Source organism: Hakea prostrata, chromosome 2 (assembly GCF_041222555.1).
Source record: "Hakea prostrata isolate BN-2017 chromosome 2, UWA_Hpros_2, whole genome shotgun sequence".
In the NCBI taxonomy this organism is placed as follows: Eukaryota; Viridiplantae; Streptophyta; class Magnoliopsida; order Proteales; family Proteaceae; genus Hakea; species Hakea prostrata.
The window spans coordinates 67,774,212-67,787,433 of record NC_142601.1 but is presented as its reverse complement, the minus strand read 5'-3'; the positions used below and the strand labels follow the sequence as shown (position 1 = coordinate 67,787,433).

Here is a 13,222-nt window from a genome sequence, read left to right as displayed (position 1 = left end):
CTACTTCGAAGGGATAAGATAAGATGTTTCTGTACTTGGCTGTTGCATATGTATATGTGGCTCACATTTTAGTGCTTTTCTCCCTTTGAAAGGGTGAAGACAACATAGATAATATTGATGGAAAAGCAAAGAGTTTTGTTTTTTCGCTCATGGCAATGCTGTATTCACTTCATATCACAATTTAGATGCTCTGTTCACCTTTGGATACAGAAAATCAGAAGAACCCAGAGCCCAAGCGTGTTTTGCGGCATGAAATAGGTAAGATAACAGAAAGCATGCCTCTATGTTCTACACTTCTTTATCGTTGATGAAAACCCAAGTTCAGTTCTTGCATTTTTTGTATGAATCCTGTTCACCACCTCCGAGACTACCATGTTGGAGTTCTGTCTCTTCCGATATCCTTCACTCGGACCAGTCAGACCCATCAAAGTTCAATCTGCAGAAGTTGATCTGCTTTATTTCAGTTTACCGAAAGTGCAAAAATTCAAAAATCTCCCACCAAGGAGAAACTATTTAGTCTCAGCTGCCTCACCAGTAGTCCTAAATTGTGCTTTATACCCAATAAAATTTAATCAGGAAAACTACCAAGTTTTTTCTACCAATTCATCAATCTTATGTTTTTACTGGAGTTCTGCATCACCCAGAACTACACATCCATTCAAATGCCAATCGAAGAGGTTCCCTTGTTCATCCATTACCAAATTTCCGATCTGTTTGAAATTCTCACAAAATTATACCAAGTCCCAGTCGATGCCCATGAATTCCCAGCAGATTATCACCCGATTCTCACCTGCAACCTTACAAGTTCTTGCACAAATCTTAAAGCATGGTCCCTTACCTGATGTCGTCACCTACACAACCTTCATTAAATTACTTGGAGATTCTGGCCATGCTAATGAAGCCTTTGAACTCTTTGCCCTTATGAAGGAAACACATAAGCCTGATGTAGTTTCCTTCACTGTACTTATTCGAATACTGTGCGATTCCAAGATGGTGGAGCAAGCTGTTGGTCTTCTTCATGAAATGCCAAAATACAATTGCAGACCAGATGCGTTTTGTTACAACACTCTAATTGACAAGGTTGGGGAAGCTGGTCTTCAAGAGCAAGTTCAAGAACTTCTGTCAAAGATGCAATCTGATGGGATCAATCCGGATGTTGTAACCTATAGTTCTCTGGTGAAATCACTATGTGTAAACGAGAAGATGGAAGAAGCCTTTTCCATCTTATCATGGATGGAGAAGGGAAGAGTTATCAAGCCAAACACTTATGCATACAACACAATTATGAAAACCTTTTTGGATCATGGGCAGATCAGAGAAGCTTTAGCAGTCATGGGGAGAATGTTGATTCAAGGATTCAACATGGATTCATGCGGTTTTAACTTGTTTATCAAATATTATAGTGATTTAGGTGAGGGTACAGAGGCTTATATGTTCTTGAGAAGGATGGTTGCTGAGGGAGTTGAGGCTAATGCAACTAGTTATTGTGTATGTATGGGTGGGCTAATCAAACAGGGTAATGTTGCTGAAGTGATTGAGTTGATGGGAAGAATCAAACAGTCATGTGTTGCAATTGGCATTTTTACTTGGAATAAGCTTATAATGTGGTTAGGAGAAATGGGTAGAGTGGATGAAGCTTATGAGGTCTTCTTGGGGCTAGAAGACCCAAATGAAATCACCATGAACACTGTGATTCATATGCTTTATAAGCATGGAAGAAATGACAAAGCTTGGGAAGTTTTCAACATGATGAAAGAGAGGAAAATTGAGGCTTCAGTTGTGACATACAACATATTGGTTCATTGGCTTGGAAAGGAGCACAGGATATCTGAAGCATTCCAGCTAGTGAATCAGATGGAGTCTGAGCACCACTTGTTGCCTGACATAATCACCTACAATTGCCTTTTGGGTGGGCTCTGTAATGCTGGTCAAGTTGATGAAGCTTGTAGGCTTGTCTTGGAAATGTCTAAGAAAGGGTATCAACCTGATTTGATTAGTTATAATACACTGATTAACGGTTTGATTAGTGTTGGAAGAACAGATGATGCATCAAGATTGTTTGAACAAATGGGCATGACACTCTCTGCTTATTCTGTTCCTCTAGAGAAATTGGTGACAGACATGTTGACAAGAAACTAGCTAGTTGAATTTGATCCATTCAATCAAATCTGTTCTGCCTAAAGAAAATGGTCAGATCAATCATAGTTAAAGGAGGGCGAATATTGGGGGTGGGTCCGGCTGCTTCTTGAGTCGTAGTTGTTTTGAAAATGGGGGGGGGGGGGGGGGGGGCTCCCCCCCCGTGTTGCGCTGGAAATCTTCCTGAGGTGAAACTTGCAAACAGAAAGCTAATATGAAACGAGGTATGAAGAGATGACTGGAATTGAGTGTTGGTTTTTCACCATTGAGCCACCCCTCTGGTGTTAATTTTTCCCCCATTGATATGCTTTGAGAAGAATATCTGCATGCTCTTGCACCACCTTCCATGCTATGTTCACATGTTTCTCTTCTGTTAAGGTTGCACCCACGGCAAATCGGATCATGTATACACTTCCAACCACACCATGGGTCATGTAGACCCGACCCGATGAGTTCATTGACTCAAGGAATACTCGGTTCAACTCATTTGCACCTTCTTCTTCCTCGTTTGATAACGACAACGACGACTCATCATTAATGTCTGCAGGCAAGAGTCGGAAACACACCATAGCAAAAGTCCTGGGTACAACAATTTCAAACCTCTTGTCCATCCTCACAAGCCCTTCAAAATGCTTAGCCATCTTTACATGGGTCCTTAAAAAGCTTCTAAGGTTGGACACACCATAGCTACGTAAAACAAGCCATAGCTTCATGGCTCTGAACCGACGACTCAAGGCTATTTGCCAATCTTTATAGTCAATCACCTTATCAGTCTCCGTAGCTTTGTTTCTCAAGTACTCTGGGTTTGTGGATAGGGCTTTGATAAGGGAACTTGGCTCCTTAACCCAAAGGCAGCAACAATCGAGTGTGGTGAAGAACCACTTATGTGCATTGAAGCTAAATGAGTCAGCCTTCTCCACGCCATCGATGAAATGTCGAAACTCGGGGCATATACATGCACTTCCAGCATAGGCTGCATCGACGTGAACCCATATTCCAAACTCTTTCGCTACATCACATAATGACTCCACTGGATCCACAGCGGTTGAAGAAGTGGTGCCAACAGTGGCACATAGGAATAACGGGAAGAGCCCATTCTGTAGGTCAGCAAGAATTGCCGATCGAAGGGATTCTGGTGATAACCCAAATGCCGTCGACCACGAGGTAGCAATGGGTCGGAAATTATCTGGGTGGATACCTGCAATTTGGGCTGCCTTCTTTAGTGCACAATGGGTCTGATCTGACCCATACACTACTAGCTTCCCTATGTTATCTCTACCAATCTTGTTCAACATGAGATCTCTAGAGGCTATGAGTGTGCACAAGATGGCTTCACAAGTAGTCCCTTGTAACACACCACCACCACCACCACCACCAGCAGAGAAAAGGAAGGCCTTAGGGAGTTTCAGCATTTCCCCAAGCCAGTCCATGACTATACTTTCGAGCTCTGTCGCAGCAGGGGAGGACATCCAGTTGAATCCCACGACATTGAATCCAGTGCTAAGCATTTCACCAAGAAAACCTGCTATGCTACCACTTGAAGGGAAGTAAGCAAAGTAGTTAGGGCTTTGCCAGTGTGTAATACCTGGGATGATATGAGTCTCAACATCTTGGAGGATTGTTTGGATGGATTCAGGGTTACTGGGAGCCGAGTTTGGTAGACGTTTTTGAAGATAACCCGGTTCGACTTGGCTCCTTACAGGATACTTCTCGATGTCACGATAGTAGTCGGCAAGGAAATCGATGATCATGTGGCCTTGCCTCCTGAACTCCTCAGGGTCAAGAGCGTTAAGAATGAGTTCAGTACTGTGATCTTCAAGACTGTTGGAAAGGCTACCCATTTCGAAGAAGGAAGATGATTGTGGATTCACTAGAGACTTGCTACTAGGCTAATAAAAGGCAGAGTTCGGTTGAAGAGAGAAGAGAGGAGATCAAGGAGGAGCTAAAGAAGAGGGAGAGGGTGTGTTCGCAGCTTCACGAGTCTTGTAAGAATGCTGTGGTGATACTAGAAGATGGGTGATTAGGGGGGTTTTAAATAGGGAAGAGTTGTTGAACGATGCATGAGTACTCTCTCTCTGTGTCTCTCTACTGATGCCCGTAGGTAGGTGGGTAATTACGGGAGCTTTAAATAGAGTCGTTGAACCATGCATTAGTTTCAAAACGTACATCTGTAAATTTTTGGATATTTGTTCTTATACAGCAGGTGTAGTTTGTTTGAATATCTGATGGTCCTTTCCTAAGTTTGTTTTTTTTTTCCAAATTTAACTTCTTTTTTTTTTGGGTTGGATGAGGTTCATCCGGACCAGCTTACGCGCACCATGATTACTTCCTCAAGGGAGATTTTATATATATATATAATTAATGCCGTCGAACAGGTGCGAACCCAAGACCTCCCCGTGGGAGGTTTGAGCCTTTAATTGCTTTACTAACCTATCATTGGTTTGTTGATGGGGCTTCAGTTCACTGTAAAATTTGTAGGTCATTTCCATAAAAAGAGTTCTGTCCAAGCGCTGGTGCCCTGCAAATTTTATTATTTTTTTTGGTCCAAAACATTTTATTCCATGGAATATGCTAATATTATTATAACAAAGAAAACGTAAAAGATGTCAATGCAGGGTTGGTAGAGAGGTAAGATTCATGGGTTCGACCCTTGCGGAAGACAAAACTCCCTCTGAGGATGTAATCGAAGATACACGCAAGCTGGCTTGGATGAACCTCTGACAAAAAAAAAAAAAAAAAAAAATGTTAAAGATTGAAAGAAATATGAATCACACACACTTACTTCGAAAGTGGACTGAATCACTCTCTTCGCATATATTCAATTGTTATGGACTCACTTACAAGTTGAATCTAAGAATTATACATGTTTGGTTGTAAAAATCTCTAGATTCATGAAATCTAGAGATTCACTTTTTTACTTTGTGGGAAATCCAGAGATTTTAAAAAAGCTATACATTTGCACATTCACAAAAATACATCGAAGAAATTAAAGCATTATTTATTAATTTCTAACAAGAATCGTTTGCTAGTAAAGAAATTGTACCAAATTATCTTAAATTGCCAATCTGATATCCGACAAGGAATAATGGGAGATAGAAACAAAGCAGTAAGGGTACAACTTAGCTGTTTATGATGAATTCAAATCGTACTCAAACAATTTATTTTCAGAAAATTTCTATGTTTCCTCTCTACGTACTTCCTATTTATTCCTACTTTCTTCTCAAAAGTTTTACCTTAATTTTTCTCATAAAGGTGAAGAATGTTATTTATTGTGGGTGGGTAGACTTACATGAAATCATTTGTAGTTGATTTCATGTCTGATCTCAATTATATCAATTTTCTTTGAATCTTTTTCTTTTCTTTTTCATTAAACGGCAAAGAGTGATTTATACTCATCATGCCAAAAGACACAAGACGCAAGAACTGGATTTGGATCAAATCATCCCACTTGAGAATAGAATTTTTTCCCCCTGAATTTTAGGTAGTAGGTGGAAGATTCTAGGTTATGTTTACACGGAACATTAGGTTGTGTTTACACGGAACGTGTTTAGTTTCACATTTTCATGGGATCAACATTAAAATCATGATTATGTAGAATTAGATTCTATATGATCATATTTGTAATAAAAAACTGTTTGGTTCTCTTTATTCTAAAAAGCAATAAATATTTCTGAAAAACTTTTTAAGTTACCTTAATTCTGACAAGTAAATTTGTCTGAAAAACTATTTGATTATTTTGATTATATGAGTAGATCCAACCTGAATTACTTGAAAAACCATATGGTTATTCTATGCGTGAATTTAACCTAATTAGTAAATTATATTTTCTTAAACCATATAACCTATATGAGTTGGAACCAATGTAAAGCATCTGGCTTCTTTTTTCAAAATAAAATCTTGAGAAAATCCATTTTCTAGTGTGGCAGTTTCAACGATGCAGTCGGAGGCAGCCAAATGAGGTGTAGAGGGTTCAAGTGTCCAACCAGCTTTCAATGATTGATAACTGTTAGCATCTCATTATTACAGAAAAAGCTTGGATCCTGCGCATTTAATGCGTAAGATCATCAAGCCAAAATTTTGACTGTAGGATCCAAAATTTCGATCTCGATTGTTGAATTTCCATGATTAAGATTGAAATTTTGATCGAAATTCTGATCTCACCACCCAAAGTACATGATTTGATGGGCGAATGCGCATTGACCGGGCAAGGTCGGACAATTACATAAACTCCCTAATTAACTTTCGTATTTTGTCGTTTATCTAGCTTTAGCCGGAAATATCTTAAAAGCACTGTCGTTTGCCTTGTCCACTTAAACACTCTCCTTTCTTTCACTATCTCTAACAGCCAACGCGGGCTAACCACGTATTCCTTCAATTCCCATCATAATGACACGTGGCACCATGTTAGGTAATGTTCTTTGACTTCTAATTTTGTGATTCTTGTCGATACACGTCGGATCATCTTTGGCCGACATAATCCGAATCAGATGTTACCCGTAGGATTAGAATAGAATCAACCGCTTTCTCAAAATTGTAATTGGCTGACGATGATGACGGGATTCTCGTGAATCGATATACAAGGAATCAAAGCCAGAGATGAGGTGTCGGCAAAGCTGCACGAAGCGTGACCTTGGTTGAGAAGAAACTCAGAAACTCGAATTCAATCCGGACAGCGAGGGAGGGAGACTGGGGATTCGACATGTCGGCAAACAATCAGAGATCGACACGTGTCTTGCGAATAAATGCTACTTGACGGCTGACGCATCCCTTGAGGACTAGTGGTGGGCCTCGATGCGCCTGTGGGGTCTACGAGGTAACGGGGTGTGACCGTGTGACTGTGTGAGAACATGGCTTAGTTGTTCGTTGATCCTCTCCTTGGAGATCTTTTAAAGTGCCTTTAACCTTCAAAATGACGCAAGTATCCTTTCAAGCTTTGCTATTGTCGAATTTGACCTTTACAATCTCGAAAGAGAACATAAAAGGAAAAAAGAATTTCACTTTAATTTTGAAAGAAGACATTTGAAATAGTTTGCAATGTCAAGGACCTCAACCTGGGAGATCTCGTTACGTTCAATATTTAATAAGAGCCATGAGGATTCCATTATTTATAAATTGCATAAAAGAAAATATTCAATTCAAGTAAGTAAAAATCTAATTTATTTCACTTAAATTAGTATAATTTATACATATTTCATGTGGTTGAGATATTATAAAATTTACATAGCGCCCATCCATCACTAAAGTACCAACATGTGTGATGTATCAACCTAACACGATTGCAACATGTAGTATCATGTTCTCCAATTTTTTTTGTTTTTGTTGAGTAGTTGCATGAAATGTTTTCCATTGAATCATAAATCTTAAATGTGATCATAATTGCTTGGGTAGGCCAATCATAACGTTGGTGATATTTACTTACCACTATTAGTTTATAACCGAAATGATTATAATTTCTTTGAGTAATCTGTAATCTTATAAGACTTGATTTCCTCTCCTACCTAACCACAGGTCCACAGTTACTGGTTTTACCAAAAACAAAAAAAAAAGCACAGTTACTGGTAAGTAAATGACATTACGCGTGTGGTGCAAAGGCAAAGGGAAAGGCAAAGGCAAAGGCAAAGCCTTCACTTTCCACGTACTTGAGTTGGGTCCCACGCTGGGTATACTATTAGTAACTGCTTGCTTATCACGGCGCATTGCAAGGGGTATTTACGTGACAAAATTAATTGTTGGTTTGCCGTTTGCACTTGGCACTTGCCACTTGGCAAATAAGGCGCAAAGTGACCGTTGAGTTCAGTCAAAAGATGGAAAAGAATAATAAAGAACACCAGTTACAGATTAAAAGGGTAATTTGGTCATTTGACTGCCACACTCAATTTCCGCGCCCTACGCATCCGCTGTCTTCGTCTTTCCCAGCTCAACAGCAGGCCCCAGATGCCAATGCAGACATGCTTTCTTATGATTCTAAGTATTTTTTTACGTTAAAAATTTTAAATTAAATTAAAAAAAGAAAAAAAAAAAAAAAAAAGAATGAGTAAAGTCAGGTTTTCTTTTCTTTAAGCCAGAATGAATTGTTTATTTTTTGAGAAATTTGCAGACTTAACTATCATAAATAAATTCACGATAACGGCTATTCTTCTTCTTCTCTCGCTTTCAATGGACCAATCAACAGCTATTTTTCGTGGATTTTGGCGCTGCTACTACTCCTCTTCTTTCTCTGATCCACTTTAACCAACCCAACCCAACCCAACCCCATTAAAGAGCAAAGAAAAAGTTGAATGTTGGAGAAGCAGCAGTAGAGGAGAAGAAGAAGGGTTAAGCAGATATGGATTTGAGTTCGTTTGTCACGTCGCTTGCGACGTCTTTCGCGATATTTTCGGTTCTGATGCTTTTGTATGTATGGCTTTCGAGAAAACCTGGCAACTATGTTGTTTACTTTCCGAACCGGATTCTCAAAGGGTTGGAGCCACGGGAAGGGAGGTCCAAAAACCCATTTGCTTGGATTGGAGAAGCGTTACGCTCTACAGAAGAAGATATCATTTCTATGTCCGGCGTTGATACCGCCGTTTACTTCGTCTTCTTGACTTCCGGTGAGTATGGGTTTCTGCACTGCATTTTTTTTCCCGTTCAAAATCTCTACCCATGGTTGTTTTCTTTCTTCTTTTTTTTTTTTTTTTTTTTAACGTTTCAGTTCTGGTAATAATTTTTAATTCGTTTAATTGATGTTGCAGTTCTGGGCATCTTGGTTTTATCTGCCCTTGTGCTACTACCCGTTCTTCTGCCTGTTGCCTCAACCGATCCTTCACTGTCCAAAAAAAATTCCAGCAATGGGAACTTCAGCGAAATTGATAAGCTATCCATGGGAAACGTTGAAGTAAGAAAGACACATTTCCTCCCTCCTGATTTATGTTCTAGTTTTTCTTCCTCTTTGTGTATGTGTGCCAGTGTGTGCTTCCCCCCAGTGGGCTTGTTCTTTCCTTCCAAAATTAGATAGTTTGATTGCACTTGTATTTCCTCTGTTCTAAATTATCTATATTAGAAGAGGACTTGAGAGTCATAATCTTCCTCCCATACAGTTTCGTTTGTTAATTTTTATGTATGCATTTCAGAACAAAAGTCAAAGACTCTGGGCATTCTTGATTGGCACCTACTGGGTCACTTTTGTTACATTTTACATCTTATGGAAGGCATACAGACATGTATCCGAATTGAGAGCCACAGCTCTAATGTCACCAGAAGTAAAGCCTGAGCAATTTGCTGTTCTTGTCAGAGACATACCTCCGGTTCCTGAAGGCAAAAGTCGTAAAGAACAGGTCGATTCATATTTCAGGACAATACATTCGGAAACATTTTACAGATCGATGGTAGTCACGGACAACAAACAGGTATAGATGTTAATTTCATCAAAGCAGGTTGTATCTGCCATTTAGGTGTCAATGTGTATTGAGGTAAATTCAGAACGTAGTTGCAATGCTAATAGAAGGGATGGTTTTTAGTACATAAAGTGCCAGAAGCAAAGCAGCACAGTTATGGGGCAGTTCTGTGGAGCTCGACTTCACTTGACTTTTGGACCATTAGACATCTCCCTTCAATGCTTAGTAAATCTAAGTCCATGTTGGATTGTTTGAGACAATTCAAGGACTTGAGAATGAAATGGAATCCCCAGATTCTGTGCTATGTATGGCTGGGGCATTCAGGGAATTCCCTTTCTATCAAATGGGAAGGTTGACCAACAGCTGCCAGGCATTTTTTGTTTCTGGCACTATATTTTCCATACAGGTTTCAACTCAAAATTTTCCATTTATATGGGTTTTGCTTGGAACAAATGGAATCCAAACTGAAATTAAGGAGGTAAAATTTTATGAATACTGACACAATACAAAGAAAGAAAAGAAAGAAAGAGAAAAAGATATTCAAAATGATTATTCAAATTTGATTCTCTCATCTTAATAGTCAGTGCTACTACACCATCTCAGCCTTTGCATATTTGGTAAACTCATTTTATGTATGTGATGTTTCTTAGTTTTTGAACATCTGCCTTAGTGTTCTCTACACAAGTAAGAAAAATGAAATATGCTCCACACTATTGTTCTGCTATGTGAACAACTAGTGTATGCAATAATTTTTTAAATTTATGCCTTCTAGTCTTCCACTCATCCATCTTAGCATCTATACTTCAGTGGTAGATTTATTTTATGCTTGTGTTGTTTCTTGGTTCTTGTTTACTGTGTAATCAACTTAGGAAATATACTTCAGTGGTAGATTTATTTCTGTTGGTGTGCTTCTTTGATGGTACACTTGTGTATAATGCCGAAAGGTTGCTCAATCCATATGCAATCATCTTATTTCCATCTTTTTTGGATAACTTGAAATATATTTCTCTGACCAACTAACTTATTTATGTGGATTCTGTTTGAGATCCATAGAAAATGTGTAAAGTTCTGACTGAAAACTGATAAGCTCTGGGGTGAAAATAGTGATGACTTCATTTTTATGCTCCAGGTCAACAAAATTTGGGAAGAGTTGGAAAAATATAGAAAGAAGCTTGCCCGTGCTGAAGCCATTTTCGAATACTCAAAAAGTACGGGAACATCAGAAGGAACTAGACCAACCAGTAAACTTGGCTTCCTTGGTCTTGTAGGAAAAAAAGTAGACACAATAGATTATTGCAATGAGAAAATTAATGAACTGATTCCAAAACTAGAATCTGAACAGAAGACCACCGTCAGAGAGAAGCAGCAAGCATCTGCAATTGTCTTCTTCAACAGCAGACTGGCTGCAGCTTCTGCTGCTCAGGCTGTTCATGCCCAGCTATCTGACTCATGGACGGTGACTGAAGCTCCTGAACCCCGTCAACTAATTTGGAGTAATTTTACAATTAAGTTTCATGACAGAATGGTACGACAATATGTCATTTATGCGGTTGTGGCAATGATTGTACTTTTCTTCATGATTCCAATTGCATTCATCTCTGCGTTCACAACTCTGGACAATCTCAGAAAGTTACTTCCATTCTTGAAGCCTATTGTTGACATTGTCCAAGTTAAGACAATATTGGAAGCTTACCTACCTCAGATTGCACTTCTTGTGTTCCTGGCCTTGTTACCAAAGTTTCTTATGATGTTCTCCAAGGCTGAAGGAATCCCTTCTGCAGCTCATGTTGTGAGAGCCAGCTCAGGGAAGTATTTCTATTTCACTGTGTTAAATGTTTTTCTTGGAGTAACTGTTGGTGGGACCCTATTTGGTACATTGAAGACCATAGAGAAAAATCCGAATGAAGCTGTGCCACTTCTGGGTAAAGGTCTTCCTGCTAATGCGGCCTTCTTTGTAACCTTTGTGGCATTGAGGTAACTTAGACTCAAATCCATCTCTCTGTATCTTTCTCAGTTATTTCCTAGTCTTCTATTGCTTTTCATCTTGACATCATCTGGAAGTGCATTCCATAGTCCTTTATTGCTTTCCATCTTGACATCAACTAGAAATGCATTTCCTTTTCTTCTTTGTTAATAATTTTTGGAGACATTTGTCCCCCCAAGATTTTAGAATTGCATATAGGAAGGGTTTATGAGACCATTATTATTGCCAGATTACAGGGACTGATGTCTGCCATGTGGTGTGACACCCAAAAAGCAGATGTTGTTGTCCTTTTCTTTCCTCTGTTATGTGGTTGAATTTTTATCTAGACAGCCAGCATGAGAAACCTGTAAAAAATAGAAAAGGAAGAGCCAATTGGTCGTCTAATTGTGTTGAGCATGAAATTTAGCTTACACATACACAATCCTCTTAGGCAGCCTACTTGATTGGCCAAACCAGCAGTCCATATAGATCAATATGCTTTTTTAACTTAACCAGCATACATACTTGAGCCTAGTTTTTGTAAAAGAATATATATGGGCATAATTGTGGTACTTGGATTGATCTAAAATCTATGTTTCTCTGTAATGATTTAGCTGGGCATCCTGTCATTTACTGAATGCACTGCTTTCACTTTCACTGATGTCTCAGGTTCTTTGTTGGATATGGGCTTGAGCTTTCCCGATTGGTTCCTCTTATCATTTTCCATATAAAGAGGAAATATCTCTGTAAAACTGACGCTGAGGTGAAAGAAGCCTGGGCTCCTGTGGATTTTGGTTATGCTACGAGGGTTCCAATTGATATGCTGATCGTCACAATTGTCCTCTGCTACTCTGTAATAGCTCCCATTATCATCCCTTTTGGGGCGGTATACTTTGGCCTAGGATGGCTTGTTCTCCGGAACCAGGTGAACTTCCCTAGTTGAAGGCTCTATTTTTACAGTATCTTAGTTGATCTAATCCTCGATTCCTCCATTCTTATGCTTTCACATTTCTTTCTTGTAGGCCCTGAAAGTGTACGTTCCATCATACGAGAGCTATGGGCGCATGTGGCCTCACATGCATTCACGTATTCTTGCAGCTCTAATTGTCTACCAAATTACAATGTGGGGCTTCTTTGGGATAAAGGAGTTTGTTGATGCGGTTCTCTTGGTTCCTCTCCCGATATTGTCTTTGATCTTTGCCTATGTATGTTCCCAGAAATATTACAAATCATTCTGCTGCACTCCTCTTGAGGTTGCCTGCCAGGAACTCAAGGAGATCCCTAACATGGAAACTATCTTCAATGCGTACATCCCAGCATGTTTGAAATCAGATAAGTATGATGATGGTGAACAGTTTGAGGACGCTCTTGCTCAATTCTCCAGATCAGGATCAACACTTTGATGTAAATACTTGTATGTCCACAAAGTGCATGGGTTCTTTTTCTTTAGTAGATCATGGACTTTGAATTGACCTGATTTCTTGTGTTAGTCAGTTTTAGGAATTATTTCTTTCCAGACATTTGTAGTGTCAAAATATGTTCAGATCCTTGGTGTGAAAAAATTCTCTATGTATTTATGAATTGTTTGTTTGTCCAGTTTGCCCTCCCTTCTTCTTGTTGATTAAAACCAACCATATGTTTTATTTCTTATCTACTGTTATTCACCCCAATTTGAAAGAAGAAAAAAAGATTGCATTTTCACTATGGTGACTCCTGGGTCATCAACATAAAATAGCAAGAGGTACTTGTT

At 39.1% G+C, this 13,222-nt stretch overlaps 3 protein-coding genes across 3 annotated transcripts; 2 read left to right on the top strand and 1 right to left on the bottom strand.

Annotated features, from left to right (window-relative positions):
* The first annotated feature begins 81 nt into the window (after positions 1-81).
* LOC149025927 (uncharacterized) lies at positions 82-2,225 on the top strand. The gene has a single exon (XM_089146135.1). The coding sequence runs from the start codon at positions 373-375 to the stop codon at positions 2,137-2,139; it is 1,767 nt and encodes a 588-aa protein (XP_089002261.1). The 5' UTR covers positions 82-372; the 3' UTR covers positions 2,140-2,225.
* Positions 2,226-2,303: 78 nt separating this feature from the next.
* Positions 2,304-4,124, bottom strand: LOC149025926 (tyrosine decarboxylase-like). Its single transcript, XM_089146134.1, has one exon. It carries the CDS (start codon positions 3,975-3,977, stop codon positions 2,421-2,423), a length of 1,557 nt encoding a protein of 518 aa, XP_089002260.1. The 5' UTR covers positions 3,978-4,124; the 3' UTR covers positions 2,304-2,420.
* Positions 4,125-8,222: 4,098 nt separating this feature from the next.
* Positions 8,223-12,887, top strand: LOC149025925 (CSC1-like protein ERD4). Its single transcript, XM_089146133.1, has 6 exons — positions 8,223-8,726; positions 8,868-9,010; positions 9,246-9,521; positions 10,639-11,483; positions 12,142-12,397; positions 12,495-12,887. The coding sequence occupies exons 1-6, from the start codon at positions 8,462-8,464 to the stop codon at positions 12,873-12,875; spliced, it is 2,166 nt and encodes a 721-aa protein (XP_089002259.1). The 5' UTR covers positions 8,223-8,461; the 3' UTR covers positions 12,876-12,887.
* The last annotated feature ends 335 nt before the right edge of the window (positions 12,888-13,222 follow it).

What these genes read in the sequence shown, in the direction of transcription:
- LOC149025926 (XM_089146134.1), bottom strand. Translation starts at nt 3,977, where the DNA reads ATGGGTAGCCTTTCCAACAGTCTTGAAGATCACAGTACTGAACTCATT.
- LOC149025925 (XM_089146133.1), top strand. Translation starts at nt 8,462, where the DNA reads ATGGATTTGAGTTCGTTTGTCACGTCGCTTGCGACGTCTTTCGCGATA. An exon ending in CTTCGTCTTCTTGACTTCCG is followed by an intron (nt 8,727 to 8,867) that starts GTGAGTATGGGT and finishes TTGATGTTGCAG; the next exon opens with TTCTGGGCATCTTGGTTTTA. An exon ending in TAGTCACGGACAACAAACAG is followed by an intron (nt 9,522 to 10,638) that starts GTATAGATGTTA and finishes TTTATGCTCCAG; the next exon opens with GTCAACAAAATTTGGGAAGA.
- LOC149025927 (XM_089146135.1), top strand. Translation starts at nt 373, where the DNA reads ATGTTGGAGTTCTGTCTCTTCCGATATCCTTCACTCGGACCAGTCAGA.